At 33.3% G+C, this 19,294-nt stretch overlaps 2 protein-coding genes across 2 annotated transcripts; both read left to right on the top strand.

The window, feature by feature from the left end:
• Window positions 1-369: 369 nt before the first annotated feature.
• On the top strand, window positions 370-5,897 carry LOC123723617. Its single transcript, XM_045686826.1, has 2 exons — window positions 370-4,363; window positions 5,674-5,897. Exons 1-2 carry the CDS (start codon window positions 370-372, stop codon window positions 5,895-5,897), a joined length of 4,218 nt encoding a protein of 1,405 aa, XP_045542782.1.
• A 4,013-nt stretch (window positions 5,898-9,910) lies between these two features.
• LOC106718387 (kynurenine 3-monooxygenase) lies at window positions 9,911-18,690 on the top strand. Its single transcript, XM_014512459.2, has 8 exons — window positions 9,911-10,107; window positions 13,219-13,288; window positions 14,194-14,387; window positions 14,687-14,735; window positions 15,216-15,303; window positions 15,451-15,622; window positions 18,044-18,295; window positions 18,445-18,690. Exons 1-8 carry the CDS (start codon window positions 10,042-10,044, stop codon window positions 18,688-18,690), a joined length of 1,137 nt encoding a protein of 378 aa, XP_014367945.2. The 5' UTR covers window positions 9,911-10,041.
• Window positions 18,691-19,294: the final 604 nt, after the last annotated feature.

Here is a 19,294-nt window from a genome sequence, read left to right as displayed (position 1 = left end):
AACGCCAGGACCTTTATTTATTTGATAGGTTCCAAGTTGGACGTTGAGACTAGGAAGCAGTGGGAACTCCAGGTTAGTCAATCTTGCGATGAACTTCCTAGCTTCAAAACTTTTCGGGACTTCTTGGAAAAACGTTTTCGAGCTCTTGAATTTTTAGAACCACAGAGTAGCAAGTCCAGTAGCAGTACTAAAGCATTGCATGTAGTTTCAAAAATATCCTGTCCACTTTGTTCTGAAGAGCATCTCTTGTGTCGTTGTAAGAGGTTTATTCAGGAATCAGTCGATCAGCGTCGTCAGATAGCTAAAAATCACGGTTTGTGTTTTAATTGCCTTCGCTCAAGTCACTTGAATATTAATTGTCGGATGAATATGAAATGTAAAACTTGTAACAGGAAGCATCACACTCTTTTGCACAAAAAATTCGATCCTAATACGGAGGCGGACTCTTCCGCACCCCTCACCAGTGCTAATAAGGAGCCACCACAGAACGAGTCCAAGGCTGAACCTCATATTTCAACCCATTTCGCGAAAAATGTACATAGTCAGGTTTTACTAGCTACCGCCGTTGTTAAGGCTAGGTCGAGAAATGGGTATTTTCAAGTTTTGAGAGCCTTATTAGACCAAGGCTCTCAAGCTTCCTTTATAACAGAATCTGCAGTTCAGTTATTGAAGTTAAAAAAAATAGCCGTTAAAACTACTATTTCAGGATTGGGGGGAGGTCATAGCGACCTGACTTCAAAATACATGGTTCAAGTTAACATTCAATCTTTAATTGATCCTAACTTCAATTTTCAAATAGAAGCTTATGTGCTGAGTAGGGTAACTTCTATTTTACCAGAAAGGAAGTTTACATTGGTGGATTGGACAGAACTTCATAGTGTTGAGTTGGCTGATCCAAATTTCAATAAGCCCAGCAAAATTGATATTTTGCTAGGTTCAGAAGCCTATACTAAAATTTTAAAAGAAGGCTTAATTAAGGACCCTAGAGGTAAAATAATGGCTCAAGATACTTACCTTGGTTGGATAGTATCAGGAGAAGTCGAGGATGAAGGGCAGCCGCATCATAAGTTAACTATTAGCATGCATGCAAAGGTCGAAACAGATCAAATCCTAAAAAGATTTTGGGAGTTAGAGGCAGAGCCAACAAACTCTGAATCATCAATACTTAGTCCTGAAGAACAAGCATGCGAAGATTACTTCGCTGCCACAACGCGCAGGGATGAAAATGGACGCTACATTGTAAAGCTGCCATTTCGGTCAAGTAAGACTCCCTATAACACAAAGGAAATAGCATTAAAAAGGTTGTATAGTCTTGAACGGAAGCTATCTAAAAATAGTGAGCTTAAATCCCAATATACATCAGTAATTAATGATTATTTATCTCAAGGTCATATGGAAGAAATTACCAATGAAATAGAAAAGAATAAAATTGGCGCTGTTTACTTACCGCATCATGGTGTAATCCGCGAAAATAAGTCGACCACAAAATTAAGGGTGGTATTTGACGCGTCAGCTAAAGGATCCGATGGTGTTTCTTTGAACGACACTTTAATGGTTGGACCACCCTTACAAGCTGACTTACGCCATACTGTTATGCGATGGCGACTACACCCTATATGTCTAGTAGCCGATATAATAAAAATGTATCGGCAAGTGAAAGTGGCTGGTGATCACGTAGACTATCAAAGGATTTTATGGCGAGAAGACGTTCATTCTAACGTAAAGGAATATAGGCTTTTGAGAGTTACATTTGGAATATCTAGCGCACCTTACCTGGCAGTGAAGGCATTGCAGCAAACTGCTCGCGATGAAGGCGAATCATATCCATATGCTGCTAGTAGAATCATGACAGACTTTTATATGGATGATCTCATGACGGGTTGCCAGACTGAAGAAGAAGCTGTAAAAATCTATCACGAGTTTAATGAGCTTTTAAATAAAACCGGTTTCACTTTACAGAAATGGACAAGTAACCGAGAAGAACTACTTAAACAAATAGAACTAGATACTGGAAGAAATCTAGAAATAAAGGAAGATGAAACTACAAGAATTTTAGGACTTACCTGGAACCGTAATTCTGATGAATTCCATTACACTGTAAACTTACCTTTTTCAACATCGTCGTCATCTGCATCTGAAACTAAAAGAAGTGTCATATCAGAGATATCACGTTTATATGACCCATTAGGGTGGATCGCACCATGTATAATTACCGCAAAGATCTTCATCCAAAAACTATGGATCAGTGGTTTAGATTGGGATGACGAACTATCTGCAGAGCTTCTAGCTGAATGGCAGTTTTACCGTTGCGAGTTACAAAAACTCAATGAACTTAGGATTCCGAGATGGCTGCAAAGAAAAAACAATGATCAAACGGTAGAATTACATGGTTTCTCTGATGCATCAAGTGTGGCGTACGCCGCGGTTGTTTACATGAGAGTTATCGATAGTGAAGGCCAAATAAACTGCAATCTGGTAACTGCAAAAACAAAGGTGGCTCCCATAAAACAGGTTTCAATACCAAGACTGGAGTTATGTGGAGCAGTTTTAGTTAAAAAATTACTGTTAGAAGTAGCTCGAGTTTTGAATGTTCAAAAATCAGACTTACATGCATGGACGGATTCAACAGTCGTGCTAGCATGGTTGAGCGATCATCCGAGTCGGTGGAAAACCTTCGTTGCAAATCGGACATCTGAAATCCTTACTGCCCTCGACTCCACTCAATGGCATTATGTGGACACAAAAAATAATCCCGCAGATATTGCTTCGAGGGGAACAACACCCACATCTTTATTGAATGATTCGCTTTGGAAACACGGACCACCGTGGTTGCTAGCTGACACCATAGCATATTGCAGACCTAAAGCTATAATGACCAAACTGGAACAGAGATCTGTCAAGGTTCATGCAGCAGAGGTAACCGACAATTCGATCGAATTGATATGGTCCAGATTTTCATCTTTCCGTAAGTTAACCAGGACGTTAGCCTATTGCAGTCGATTTTTGAATTTAAAGGTGACTAAAGCATTACGGACACGGTTACCGCCTTACCTAACAGCTTCTGAAATTGCAGATACCACCCATCGCTGTCTCATGCTCTGTCAAATAGTGTGGTTTGAGACAGAAATAGAGGCAATACGAGCTGGTAAAAACGTTAGCAAAAACAGCGGTCTGATTTCTTTGAATCCTTATTTGGATGATAGGGGCCTCATGAGAGTGGGAGGAAGAATCCAAAATTCTCAGTTAGATGACAATATGAAGCACCCTATCATTGTTCCTTATCAGTCTCATTTGACGAAACTGCTCATATCGGACGCTCATCAACGCGTACTGCACGGCGGGCCACAATTGACATTAAATTTCCTTCGGTCAAAATATTGGATTGTGCGAGGTAAGCAGTTGATTAAAACTCATATCCACAACTGTGTACCATGTATTCGTCATGCAGCTGTAACAAGAAATCAACTGATGGGGCAGTTGCCGTCATGCAGGGTGACACCTAGTAAACCTTTTCTTCATTCAGGCGTCGATTATGCGGGTCCAGTTCAAATGAGAACAGCTAAGGGTCGCGGCCATAAGTCCTACAAAGGATATATATGTCTTTTTGTTTGCATGGCAACTCGTGCTGTGCACATCGAAGCGGTCTCTGACTTGACATCTGAAGGCTTTCTTTCAGCCTTTAAACGTTTTGTTGCCAGACGTGGTCACTGCAGTCATCTTTACAGTGACAACGGCACCAACTTCGTTGGAGCTTCAAAGGAGCTTAAGGCAATGTTTCACAATGAATGTGCTTCTCTTCCTCGAGAAATAGCGGCTTTATTGGCCAATAATGGAACAGAATGGCATTTCATCCCGCCTCACTCTCCTAACTTCGGAGGTCTGTGGGAAGCTGGGATAAAAAGTACAAAACATCACCTTAGACGAGTTATTGGTGATTCTACTTTGACTTTTGAGGAGTTGAGTACAGTTTTGTCACAAATTGAGGCATGTCTGAACTCAAGACCTCTGTCACAGAATAGTGCCAACTCGACAGATCCAAACCCTTTGACACCAGGACATTTCTTGGTCGGTCAGCCACTGGTGATAGCACCAGACTATAACTATGAGCATACGACAGTGAGTAGCTTGAGACGTTGGCAATTGACACAAAGAATGATCCAGGCTTTTTGGAAACGTTGGTCTCAGGAGTATTTAACTATGTTCTTTCAACGACATAAGTGGGCTAAACGTATCCGCGATCCAAAGGCTGGGGATATTGTGTTGGTAAAAGAAGACAATTTACCCCCTGCCAAATGGTTATATGGGAGAGTAATTGAAGTACACCCTGGTAAAGATAATTTAGTTCGCGTAGTTACCCTGCAATGTAAGGATTCCCGAGTCAAACGTCCAACTTCGAAATTGTGTATCTTGCCTGTTAATGATGAATGATTAGTAGAATTATTAGTTAGTTAGTTGTTAATTAGTTGATTAGTATTAGAATATGTAACTTGATTTTTTCTTAACTCTTTCACTCAATACTTTAAGGTAGAAGTTTCTGAATTGTTATTTTTTTGTTCTTATTTTTTTTACTTTATATACAGTCCACTGCGATAGTAATTACAATTAGAATTTATTTTGTTAGTATATTTAAATTTTTAGAAAATGTTTTGATCTATGAATATTGTCATCTCCGATCACCTAGGATTATAGTAATAAATATATTGTTAGAAATGTCATGGTGGGCGGTTTGAAAGGACTCGGTCCTTGGTGGGCGGAATGTTCACGTCTTAACAAACTTTATCACTTTAATTATTGTACAACGATTACACTTGCTTTGCCTAGATGGCGTTGTCTGATTTAAATGCGTGGTATGGTTACGTTTTTGTATTGTCAATAAGTGATTTTGATTAATTTGTAATAAATGTCTTCGTTCTGAGTACATGTGGTTTTATTTATTTATTCATTGGTGTGTTAAAAGTGCTGTGTTGTGCTGCGAACAAATATTCTCGACCCTGAAGGCATAGACAATTCTATAATATCGAACTATTTGCGAGGTAGTTGGCTTCGAATTCGGCAATTCGTACGGAGTTTGACACATCCCAACGATTTCCTGATTGTTACAATACGCTTCAGTAATCTCATAATGTACAAATTGACACGTACGCAACATAAAAATAATGGAAGTATTATCGAAGTATTTCAAATAGGTCAATGAACTAGCGTTCCGTAATGTGTAAGGTCAACATAAGTATGTAAAACGACATCGATAACGATATAAAATTTCCATTTCCTCCATGATCTTTAGTATGGAGATAGCGAAGCTGAAGCCGCAGCTCACGCAAGGATCGAGCATCGCTATCGTTAATGCTCGAGCTGCATTTGGGTCTTCGAACCGCAAAACGTCTCGAGGCTCCATCAGAACTTACTCGTTTCGTCCATTTGTTCTGCAGCATTCGGCAACGACGACTTTCCCCGTAGGGTGATGAAAGTCGCCAAGTTGAATACCCCAAGTGGCTGGGCCAGCTAGAGGGTTCAACAGCCGGCTGTTAACGCTGTTATACTCACGACCGTCGAAGTTTTCTTGTAGACTCTTCTAATATCACGTGACGCACTTCTTCAATTTTTTTTTTTTTTTTTTTTAACATTACTTTGTAATAAAGAACTTTTTAAAGAACTATTTGTTTGAAAACCTAGGGACGACCGTTCGGTTTGAAAAACGACGCAACAATGACAAGGTGGTGGCTTGGTGGCGTGCTCCCGGATTTTGGAGTTGCAGGTTAGGTCCGCTAGAGGCGCTGGTGTCGGCAGTGGCGCTAGCGGAGCTGTCACGTGACGTGAGTTGGGGCGCACCGGAAGGAATGAAGCGATGTACTCTCATAAAGGACTTCGGACATCGAACGGAACACATAATAACTTAATTATCAATTAAAATATGTGACTAGATTTTGAGACTTATAACCATGGGCTATTTGTCAAATTGAAGTCATGTTTAAGATATTGCAATTTAAAGTACATTTTTTTACACATCACTAATATTACAGATTTATTACAAAGTATTGTTTAAATCTTTGTAGAATAGACGATAGCACCATTAAAGAAAGTTTAAATCAATTAGTTGTAAATGAATACTTGATTAATCTGTTATATTGTATCTGTAAATTAACTTCGATTGAACGTGAACCTAGCACGAGCGGCAGTAAACCTATCAGTTCACAGCAAATGCCGACGAAATCCAATTAACCGTATTAGTGTTTGAACTTTGCGGGAACGATGTAAATCCTTTGCCTTATTTGGTCTCTAAAATTATACTATGAACTTATGTACATATTAGAAAGTATTTGTTAACAGATAATTTTCTTTTATAATAATTGTAAGTAATTGTTTATTATTTTAAACTATCACTTTTTACACATTGAATAGTTAATTAATTGAAATAATTGAATTAATTATTATTAATTGAAAAAACATTGAATAGTGACAAAAAGTCGGTAATTTTAAATGTTTAAACATCCAAAGTCGTAAAATTTTGAAAATTTGAGTAAACCTGAATTAATCCGTGTTTTTTAATGTTGAAGCCATCTATTACTATTTCCTTATATAAAACCAAGTAAACATAAAACACAAAGTTTTATCTTAAGTGTTTATAAGTTACACGAACTTTTAGAATATATAAATGTAACGTAACGCACCAAAAACATAACTTCAACTTAGTCAATTGTCACATTTATTTGGGTCTAATAATTTTAATTAATAAAGCTTACATAAATCACCTGATATCTATAATATCGCAGGTATATCGCAACAACAACGATATGGTTTTCGCGTAACTTTCTACCTCGCACAGCTCGACAGAATACTCTTTCCTCAACAGTATTTCCAAACAGTTACGATTTAGGGGCCTTCAAGCAGAGCATACTCCTCCCTTAAAGGCCGGCAACGCATCTGTAACTCCTCTGGCGTTTCTGATGTCCATGGGCATGATCAAATAATTTTAGATGATCCGTTCGTTGTTTGCGCCCTTCTTCTATAAAAAAATATAAAAGTTAAATAAAAAGCGTGAGAACTTTTTAGTGAGTAGTCTTATGACATTACAATTATATAAAACAGATAAAGTCTTTTAATATATAGGTAAGTTCATTTGTTTTATTTTTTAAATGTTTTTGTGTTAGTGTTCTCTATTTTGAAAGAAAACTAACTTTTCTAACTTTGAAATTGGATAAACAAGATGAACTAACTGAAACAGTAATACATACTGAACGATTACAGACAAATGTTTTACAAGGACTATAAAACTAATTAGTACTAGCTGTCGCCTGCGACTCCGTGCGTGCGGAATTATAAAAAAACGTAATAGCCGATATATTCTTCCAGACTACTTTCTATATCTGTGCCAAATTTCATCAAGATCCGTTGAGCCGTTCCGTTGATACCTTCAAATAAACATCCACCGAACCATCCATCCACCTAATCATTCGCATTTATAATATTAGTAAGGTTATGAAGAGCACACTCAATTTTTTTTTCTTTTATCCAATTGTGCTACCATTCGTCGACACATCCGATGGTAACAATTAACGTTAATTCAATTTAAACTACTTAAACAAACGCTAAATGAAATCCTAGCAGCAACAAGCAGTCGACCATAAACCGCGTAGCCTAAGTAATTTGAAACGGCGGATTTGTCTCGAATGTCAGGAATCATGTTTCTGTTAGGTATTTCAAATTAAGCTTTATTATTTAATATTTTGTTTTATTGTCTTTTAGAATCAATTGAGGGTTAGACGTTTTATACGATGAGAGTAGTGTAGTCATATTAGATTATTAAACATCGATGAATAATAAATGACGTAGACATAGCGATCTCTGGAGCGCAAATCCCTCTGGAATTAATTATCAAGGAAAAACATGTTTAAGAAAATATGTGCTTACAATTAACCAACTGTACGTGACTGTACATAATACTTCAGGTACGAACACCGTCCTGGCAACCGGGCAAAACTTTCGTTGTAGTAATGGTGGTTATACTTAATTATTAAGGACTTAAAATTAATTCCTTGTTCTTGGATGTATGTCGAAACCTGTTCAAGGTTTATTGACCGCAGAAAAAATACAAAAAATGAAAGTGGACTTATGAGGCCTACACTTTTTACAAGTGAATTTTGATTCTTTAGAATAAATAATTGAAACAGTTCTCTTTTTATGACAATTTTATATCACAAAAAGCTTACTTAAAGATTTTTTTCTGTCAACAAGTGTAGTACAATATTTATAAACTTTTTTTTAGGAATATATTAATTACAGAATGTCTCACAAGTTTGTATCTATACTAATATAATGAAGTGTAAACACATACTTCTTTATAAAGCAGGATCGTAGCAATCACGGCATATTTTTGTATAATTCTTTTTGTAATAAAAAGCCCTTTACTTACGACACGTTTTAGGCTATATATTTTTACGCCATAAACTTAGGGGTGTGTAAATTGAAAAAAAAAATTGTTATCCGAGAAAGGGATACAAATTGAAAGCCAATAGCAGTAAAGATGGATGGTTGCCATGGTAACGGTAATTCTCATCCATTGTTGAATGTCTTCGTTGTCTGAGCATATCATTATTGAGAATTTGACATTTACAATTGAAAGTTTTACCACGCGGAATTAAAAAAAAAATCTTAATAATTAGCCTATGTGTTCTTCCAGACTATGTTCTACATCTGTGCCAAATTTCATCAAGATCCTTTGAGCCGTTCCGGAGATACATTCAAAACATCTATCCATCTTAACATTCGCATTTAAAATGTTAGTAAGATAAAACAAAAATTTTCTGTGTAACAAAAACGAATGGAATTTCACGCGGATGAATCCGCTCGGGAACAACTAATATTAAATAATCATAATGACGTCAATATAAATTGTTAATCTATGTGCATAATAATGTGTGTCGTAATGCATTGATTAATAATCATTATTAGCCTATTATTTAGTAACATTTCGGTTACACAAAGCCATGAACAAATGTTCAATATTTTACCTAACATTTTATATTTCTTACTCCTTACTGGTTGTATTGTAAAGACGTTTGTGACCACTTAATGTTAAATGACTAGACGCATTTATATAAAATTTAGATCATAGATTACAATAACACTTTAATTTGCATAGAAATAATTTTGTTCTAAGTTTAAATAGAATTTTAACTAAAATGATGTTCAATTTTATTTATATTGTAGATAGAAGTACAAATTTCGCAAACTCTTGCTTTAATTTTAATGCAACGGGCATTGCACAATAGGCGTAAAAAGTTGACCTAGAAAAAATTTAAAAAACAATTTAACTTTTTTGTATTTCACTTATTTGCATTTAAATTTAATGGCACGTGAAATTATTTGAAACTTATTTCGAAAGCTATTTTGTATCGAATAATTTACAACATAAACAAGATTTACAAAAAAAATTACAGCTAAACGATTTAAAGATGAGGGAAAGAATTCACCTATTATATATAAGACCTTTTTATTTATCTCTGATTAAGAATTGATTAAAACAAGAACAACATCATTAAAATTAAATCTTTAATCATTATTTCTTGTACACACTCATTATGGAATACTAATTTAATTATTACTTCAGTCAAATATACTCGTGTAGACTGGGTTGTTATTTCGGATTGTCACAGAGGCACGTGGTACGCTAGGGCTGCCACATCTTCGGGTATGCATGGTGCATATTCGTAGAAGGTTTGACATTGATATTTTTTACTTTTTTGGTTTACTTTTTCGTCGTACAACAAGGGGTTCAGTCTTTTTTTCGTCCCCAGTGTTCGGGTTTATGTTTATCGAAAGTTGACAACCCTATATGTAATGTAAGGCCAGGATGTCCCTTGAACGACGATATACGTTCAGTCCACTTCTTGATCACTTCCGACATACATCTCTCGATATAATTAAGTCAATTTTTGTAAAGTACAAACTGTTTCGATATTCAATAATTACATAAGTTATTAATTAAAATCAAACAAATATTTTGAATTCATTAAATTTAATGATAATTTGAGTTTTGAAAAAATGGCAACGTATCAAAATGGACGTAAGAATAAACCCTTAGATATAGTTATCGTGGGAGGAGGTTTGGTAAGTACATTTTTTGTTTCATTATATTTTTATTTTTTTATTATTCATTAAATTAAAAAAATAATTTAATAGAATATTAGATGTTTCTGTGTATTAAAAACTTTATTTTTAAGTAACTTGTTTTTAGTATTTATATTTAGACCTTTTTAACAAGTTTTAAGAGTTACATTTAGATGATTATAAGCATATAATAAATTTAAATATTCGATTAGAATCGTATTCCTCTTATTGTTTTATACATTAAGTTATAATTATGATTATGAAACCTTATGCAATATGGTACAGAAACGGTTTTAAAACACCTAATTATTTTTAAGTTTTAACTTCATCAACTCATTTACATACCCAGTGAGGGTTCCGAGACTTTCTTAAATTAGGTAAGGGACCTCAAGGGACATCTAATCTTTGAATAAAACGTTTTAATTGAAACCAAAAATTTCTAAAAGTTTATTTTTGAATTTTATCTTAAATTGAATTTCAATTGTTTAATTTAATTGACAATGAACATAATTAGCATATTATTGAGAGAGAAGAATTGCATTATTATGTGGAGGGGCTGGTAGGGATAAACCTAGAAAGTTAGGGATGGACAACGAGTGACAATTGAAATAGCGTATGATAGATCGATATAATTGTAGGGGTGCAGGGAGATGATGACGATGAGCAATGAACACAATGTTACAGTCGATTCGGGTGCACTTGTACTATTACTTAAATGCGAAAATCTTATCTAGGCCGGTAAGAGAGGCGACATGTTGTGGTTAGTTCTGTCGGAAAATATGTAACTAGTACGTCAGTCAGTATGTATTATTAGTTAAGTAAAACTAAGTTAGTAATGATAGCTCACAATCATTACTTAGTTTGACTTATGTTCATCGGGTCAGATAACTTGTTAGGTCTATAATATTATCACCCTTTAATTTTTTTTGGCAATTGACACATTATGTATTGAAACAAATATCACTGCAGTGGAAGCCTACTGTTACGTCTCGAACTACTAAAGTTTTCAACACATTGTATAAATAATGTACAAATTATAAACTGCGTCATGATTTTCGTATTGTTGTGTTTTAAAAACAGGTATTTCTTGAAGTCAATATGTTTTTTTCGAAAAGTTGTTGAGACTCTGCGTGAGGTTACGTTTACTTTTACAACATTTACGGTTCCACTTACATAACTCGATTTTATTAATGTATGTATGTACTTAACACTTCGTATTATAATTCCAAAACAGCTCGACTGTATTAGCACTATAATTTTTCCCAAGGGATGCTTTTAAAGGTTTACTACAAAGCTTATTTAAAATTGAAAATAAGCCTAGATGCTTTTCGTAGAAACAAAATTACATACATTTAAGTCAAATAAAATAACTACATTAGATTTAATCCTGCAATTGGCTAGCATAGGACTAGCTGTTACTCGCGACTTCATCCGCATGGAACTAAAAAAAATTTTCTTCGGTTTGAGATATCTATAAAAAAATACATAAAAAGTCCTATCAAAATCGGTGCATCAGTGTCGGAGATTAACCGAAACAAATGCGAACTTGCGGACAGACATAAATTTTTAAAAATGTTTTTTTTTTTATAAGTAACACAAATGATGATGGCCACTCACTGGAACGCAAGAATATAATCAGAGATCTCGGTGTTATATTCGATGATAAATTGACATTTCGACAACATATTGATCACATCTCCAAAAAAGCGTATCAACTAATAGGTTTCATCTCACGATCAACTAAGGGCTTTTGTAAATCCCAAAGTTATCTAAGTATATATAACACTCTAGTTAGAACAGTCCTTGAATACGGATCTATCATTTGGTCGCCATCGTACAATATACATACTGCAAGATTAGAGGCTGTCCAAAACCAATTTCTTAAAATACTAAGCTTTAGAATGGGACTTGGACGTTCTCTAAGTTCTTACACTGCAAGGTGCAAAAAATTTAATGTTGCTACCCTTGAAATACGTCGTAAACGCCAAGACTTATTATGGCTTCATAAAATTATTCACTCTTCTGCTGATACACCTACTCTCCTAGCCGAAATCTACATAAACGTGAGGCATGTAACGCGGTCACAAAAACCAACTTTGTACCTATAAAAACAATACTTCCTATTACAATCCTATAGTAAGAATGAGGCGTCTTTATAATAGCACATCCAACGATCTAGACATCTTCAATCCTAAATATATTGTCTTCAAAAAGTCTGTCTCAAAAATATTGCAGTGACAATACCTGGTTGTTCTCATCCCTTTATTTGATGACTTTTCTAACCCCATAAATATAACTGTTAAACATAATTAATTTTTAAGTACTTAATATGCACTTTATCACTCTTTTCATTTTGTTTCACATTGTATAATCATGTTGTGTACACTCAGATTGGTTTATAACCTAGTTTCTTGAACTTACTTTATGTTATTTTTTAACTATGTAATGGTTTTAAACTGTATTGTGTACCTATTAAAATAAATAAAAATAAATATACACGTACCATACAGCAACAATTTATTTGAATAAATTAGAGTCGGCACAAAAATTTTATATAAATCTGCCGGCAATTCAAAACCCACAGAGATATAGAAAAGGTCAGATATTTTCTATATGCGTAAACATCACACGTATCAAGGAAATAAAGTGATTATTTCACGAATCGAGTGGAAAATTCTGTACGTCATTTATAACATTAAGATAATATAAATATTTACATAATATTATGTTGCATTTAGTAAATCTCAGACAGATTTAAATATTCTTATAATACTGTTAGATTACTAAGAAAACTATGTATGAGCAATAATAGCTTTTTACACAGTGCAAGTACTAATTTATATACTACAAAAATATGATGATGTGACGTCATCAAATACCGGTTAATAGGTTTTAAGTCTTTTTTTTATACTGTGTTTTAGATACTTTCACAGTTGTCAAGTCACATATTAGATTAGTAATATGAGAGGATGAGAAATATACAGTTGATCGGCATCTTCTAAAGATAATGCGAAGAATAATAGCAAGCAAAAAACTCAGTTAACAATGGTCAATGGCAATGGTCAATGGCTTGTAATGATAACAGGATGAAAAATAACATTTCTTTGACAGGTCGGATCACTGGAAGCTTTGTATTTGGCCAAGAGGGGTCATCGTGTACGCCTCTACGAGTATCGTGAAGGTGAGCGGGACAATATTAGGCACGTGCCGACCGGTCCACAACAAGTTATTGATTAATTAATTAATTAACATGATTTATCAATTTAAATAAAAATAATAAGATAGTCAAGAATTGTTAATATTTAATATCAAAAAGTAATTTATTAAAATACCATACTAAAGTGATTTTTTTAATGTAAAATGAACAACGTTTTTTTGTACAGTTCTCTTACAAGCTTAGACTAGCCTAATATATTGAATAATATTAATCTAGCGAGACTCTACATTATCGTACTAAAAGATTTCTGCTATATCTATAAAGCTTAATATAAATAAATAGCCAATAACTTATTTTAAAACAGTAAGTACATAGTGCTTTTAGTTTCTGTAAAAAGTAATATAGTATGATAGATTCTAATCCATTAGATGTCTTTCAACTCTCGAACCATCTTCTACCAGAATTTATTATAGCGTTCATAGAAACTTGAAGGTCAAATTGATAAATAACGCTTAAATTAACCAATAATATCAACGGAAGCGAACCTTTAATATGTCCCATAGGTGATCTTGACAATAGGTTAATTGGTTAATTAAAAGTCTATTCTTCAATTTTGGCTCTATACTGCGCATAAAAATATTTTTCATAAAGAAGGCAGAATATTTTTCTACAGCTAGGTCTATTACGATAAATATTCTTAATTTTTTATCAATATAATTTGAACATCATTGAAATATGACAATAATTATTATAAATATATTTCTCCTTACACTTCAAGTAAGCTTTTGCTAGGTTAAGGTACTCGACTCTGATCCTCCAATAGTGGGATCAAACAAATGACCGTATGTGATTGAATATCCGTAACTTTTAACTATTAAGCTGTAGGAGATTTTTAAAATAATTATTTGGAGAATTTCTTCTATTTCCAGACATACGGAATACACCAACTGCTAGAGGGAGATCTATTAACTTGGCTTTATCAGTCCGCGGGAGGAAGGCCTTGAGAGGTGTTGGTTTAGAGCAGGAAATGGTACAAGAACATGGCATTCCAATGGTCGGACGGTATATACACAGGCTTGATGGATCCACGTATATCATACCTTATGATTCAAGGACTAATCAGGTTAGAGAGTAAAGAAGGAAGGCGACTTTATAATAGTGTAATTTCCTCGTAGAAAAGGAAATTAAAAAAAATTATATAACTAAAATCTCATTCGATTCAAGTTAAATCATATGTTTTCAATGCACACACTTAAACAAAAAATACATTGTCGTCTCAGCTTTTTTGAAAAAAAAAGAGGGACGACAAGATGAAGGAGTTTCTAGAGGAGTTTCGGTATTAGAAACGCACTGTAATAAGGTTATCAACAATTTTGAATGCTTTTATTATTTCTGTGGATTAAGATTTGTTTTAATTTTCAGTGTATTTATTCCGTCGGCCGAAACTTTTTAAACTCTCTACTATTAAAAGGTTCGTAAGGTTTCGAAATATTTTTTAAAGAATATGACTTTCCAAATAATTAATTATTACACTTAGCAAAATGTTTGACATAATGTAATTATTACTTAATAATGCAGGCGTTTCGTTCAACAAGCGATTTAATTAAAGTTCTGACTCATGCGGTGCTGGTTAAATTTAATTAATGCTTGTTAAATGTAAAATAGCTTAATATTTAATGTTATATTAATTTTTTTAGCTATCAATATGACGCATTAGCAATATCAAATTTCTGGCGTTGAAAAGTAATTTATATTATCTATATAAAAAAAAAGATAAAGTCAAAAAGCATATAACAATTTTACATTAACTCATTTCAATAAAAAGAAATCAATGTAATAGATTTTTTTATATTCAGCCAAAACGAAGATGTTGTTTCATAAAAAATAAAAACACTTAATTACTTTTAAAATTATTTGAAATATCTTTTATTAATTTTAAATATATTTGCAGAATCAGAGAAATACAAAAATGTTGAGAAATATTTTAATCACAAATTGATAAATACAAATCTTCAAAAGGGTTTTCTAACATTTCAAAAGTAAGTATCGATTTAAACAATTTTTACTCAAAACATTAGAATTTGATTTGTTCGTATTCAAACTATTTTTATAACTTGTAACAATTTTTTATCAAATAACTAAATAATATTTTTTATTATTTCTTGTACATTTTACACGAATTTCAGAACACAGACTAATGAAACAGTAGAAGTAAATGCAGATCTAATAATTGGCTCGGACGGTGCGTATTCTGCAGTTCGTAAAGCAATGATGAAGGAGCCATTATTTGATTATAGTCAAAAGTACATTGAACACGGTTACATGGAGTTATGTATACCACCCGGTGATGATGGCGAGGTAAGAGAGACAAAGAAACTTAATATAATATTAAAAACAAAGGAAGTGTGTCTGAAAATATTCAAATTATGATGAACTAGGTGTTGTCCGCGACTCCGTCCGCGCGGAATTAAAAAAAAAACTAATATTAATAGCCTATGTGTTCTTCCATACTATGCTCTACATCTATACTAAATTTTATCAAGCTCCGTTTAGCCGTTTCGAAGATACCTTCAAACAAACATCCATCCATCCATCCATCTAAACATTCGCATTTATAATATTAGTAAGATTTATTATTAACTCTTCGTGTTAGAATCTGTAAGCGATTATTAACAAGACATTACAAGAAATTTCAGCTATTTACCTAAAATACTATTTTTCGCAAACATATGTCACATTTTAGTTGGTAAAATTAAACCTGCATCTCGGTTTTAGTCTTTCACAGAGAAAACAAAACAAAGAAATTGTAATTCCATTAGCAAGAACAACAATATGAATTCTAAAGTCTGTCAGACCAACTTTTTTATACTTATGTTTTAGATGTTTCATTGAGTTTAGATTTTTTATATAAATTAAGCGTAACTGTCTCTGCATTAACCCCGCTTCATACATATATAAGGCATATTTTTGAAATTTATCTTTATAAGGAAATCCACGAGTCGCATAGATGGTCATTACACTATCGTAATAGAAGTCCCACGTACCTATTAAATGGTTCCCATCATTATCAATGTACATAAATTCTCTTAATTTATAACTGTAGTCCATTTCTATCGCGTAAACATCTTTTCTCGAAGCAACAGTGTTCATTGCACTTTCTGTAAATCTACAATCTGGATTATCGATACCTTTTGGTAGGGTAATATTGTAAGCATATTGAAAAAAAGTTCTCATATCATCGCTTACACAAGGGTCATAAGGAAGTGTGTTTATATCATCATAGTCAAATGTTCTTTCATCTTTAACATGTCCAGTAACTAAACTATAATATGCTGTATTGTAGAAACTATTAATGAAGAAAGTAAAAAGTGCCCATACTACAATTACGCTTTTAGGCTTCGTATTTTTAAATAATCTGTTATCGCTGTGTCCATAAAAATAAGCACATAGTTTAATACTCAACATTAAAAATTCTGGTTTTTCTGTCGATGTTAGTATTCGGGATGTAGCTGTAAAACAAACCATAAAAGCATAAGCAAGTATTATTAAAAGCCATATTTTCAATCCAAATTCTCGATAAACTTTTTTCCAAACATCTTGTTTCGTAGAAGGTGTGAGTAAAATTAAGTCCGCATAGTTATAACCCCATATGTAATCGAATACTTCGACTCGATTTTGAATTAAGACAAAACCTCCTGCTGCCAAACTTATTTTACCATCTTGCAGTCTGCTTAGAAGTCCACTTGTGCTCCGATTGGGTAAAACTACTCCATACATTGTATCAGCATCATAGTATTCATAATCTATTGTAAATCCTTCCACAGCAGTAATAGTCTCTAGCATATATTGTTCTAAACCCAATACATATTCTCCAAAAACAGTGTAATTGCTTGATTTTAGTATGACCATTGGAATATCTTCCTTAGCTGCGACTTTGATTACGCAATTACGTAATGAATACTCCACATTTTTACGAAACAATTTGCTGATATCTTTTATATCTCGACATAATCCTAGATTAACTATTTCGTCAAATGAGTCCCCACAATTGTTCTTGTCAAATGGAAAATAAGTTAATATTTCAGTATTCTCAGAATTCACAAAATTTAATAAAATAACTTCGTAAATTTTATGGTACATAAATATGTTAAAAACTTTCTTCAAATGACCCGCAGCGATCTTTCTAATATGAACAATAAAAGTTACTCTTGGGTTCCAAAGAATGTCTCTTGTTTGCTCTTTTAAACCGTTGGACAATTCTTCAATGTCTTGTGCTATGATAACATAAACCGTCGTTCCTAGAAGACTATTTTCAGATGTATAGTTCCGTATTCTGACAATGTAGGAATTATTAAGGTTAATCATTTTAACTAAACCAGCAACATTAGCTTTAGAATATACAAGGGTAATGCGGTTTTCGTACGTGAAATGATTCAATATATTATTAATGCACTGATCCCTTTCGTTATAATCTTCATCACTAGCGAGAAGTAATTTTTGATATTTATTTGTCTGAGCACAAACTAAATTTAATAATAATGACACAATAAAAGTAATATATAGTGTCATTTTCAGTAGCATCGCCTGATACGTCCGAATACAATATCAAATATGTAGTTACGGCGCGAAATCAGTTAACGTGTACAAACACAAACTTGAGTGATTGACGATTTCCTAATGATGTGGATTTATCCGTAACTGGCATATCCTATGATTTATTGTCATACTAAACAATTACTGATAATTGCTTGCTTATTATTCAAGTATTTTGTACTATAGTTTCAGATGCCTTCGCAGTATTTACATATTTGGCCGAGGGGTAACTTCATGTTGATCGCTTTACCAAATCAAGATCGTACTTGGACTGTTACACTTTTCATGCCATTTGCTAAGTTCAATGAAATTGACACGGACGAGAAGCTTTTGAATTTCTTTGGAAAATATTTCTCTGATGCAATTCCTTTAATCGGGAAGAAGAAATTAATAGAGGACTTCTTTTCTGGATCGGCTTTACCTTTAGTTTCTGTTAAGGTAATTACTAATTACTAGTACTTATATTTCAGAATTGAATCTCTAAACGGCTGATAGATAACGGAAAGGATAGGAAATGGGCAGCCTGATACGTTACTATAGAAAGTTTTTACTATTTTGCAGGATTTAATGTTATTTGTTAATTTCAGTGTCGACCGTATCATGTTAAAGACAAAGCTCTTCTGATTGGCGATGCGGCTCATGCTGTTGTACCGTTCTATGGGCAAGGAATGAACTGTGGATTTGAGGATTGTACGATTCTAGACGAACTATTTAAAAAACACAATGATAACCTTAAAAATATCCTTAACGAATTCTCCGCTACAAGATGGGTCGATGTGTTTGCTATAAGTGATTTAGCTATGTATAATTATGTAGAGGTAAGATTAATATAGAGACTTATATCATTATATCTTGGATTCGTTGTACACTATGTTTATTGAGTATTTTGTTTCCAGATGAGAGATTTAGTGACTCGACCATCTTATTTGTTTCGAAAATCAATTGATGATTTTCTATTTTGGCTGATACCAAATTTATGGGTACCGTTGTATAATTCGGTTTCATTCACGAATATGCCATACAGTCAATGCGTGAAAAATAGACAGTTTCAAGACAAGGTAAGCGTACAATTAAATTTATATTGAAATGATTACTTTATGATTGAAGTAATATTTAACAAAATTTTAGTTTATTTAAAAATATAATTTTCAGGAAAATTAAATATATGTCTTCTGTATTTTTACAGATTTTTAAAATGGTCATCGCATTTATGGGAATCCTGACATTTGGTGGAATTTTGTATTTATGTTTATTATAAAGTTGAAATATAAATAAATTTAAAAATTATTTAAAATATATATTTCATATTTCATTTCTTCTTTAAGTTATCGTACATGTGGAAAGTTATATAAATTACTGGTCACTCAATATATCGGTGGTAACGATATATCGGTGGTTCGAAGCTTTAGGTTAACCGCTGGATGTAATTAAACGCGA

Source organism: Papilio machaon, chromosome 4 (assembly GCF_912999745.1).
Source record: "Papilio machaon chromosome 4, ilPapMach1.1, whole genome shotgun sequence".
Classification (NCBI taxonomy): domain Eukaryota; kingdom Metazoa; phylum Arthropoda; class Insecta; order Lepidoptera; family Papilionidae; genus Papilio; species Papilio machaon.
Note: the sequence above shows the minus strand (reverse complement) of the source record. Positions and strands in the feature narration are given on the sequence as shown.

What these genes read in the sequence shown, in the direction of transcription:
- LOC123723617 (XM_045686826.1), top strand. Translation starts at nt 370, where the DNA reads ATGAAATGTAAAACTTGTAACAGGAAGCATCACACTCTTTTGCACAAA. An exon ending in TCGCGTAGTTACCCTGCAAT is followed by an intron (nt 4,364 to 5,673) that starts GTAAGGATTCCC and finishes TTGAAAACCTAG; the next exon opens with GGACGACCGTTCGGTTTGAA.
- LOC106718387 (XM_014512459.2), top strand. Translation starts at nt 10,042, where the DNA reads ATGGCAACGTATCAAAATGGACGTAAGAATAAACCCTTAGATATAGTT. An exon ending in CCTCTACGAGTATCGTGAAG is followed by an intron (nt 13,289 to 14,193) that starts GTGAGCGGGACA and finishes TTCTATTTCCAG; the next exon opens with ACATACGGAATACACCAACT. An exon ending in TACCTTTAGTTTCTGTTAAG is followed by an intron (nt 18,296 to 18,444) that starts GTAATTACTAAT and finishes TGTTAATTTCAG; the next exon opens with TGTCGACCGTATCATGTTAA.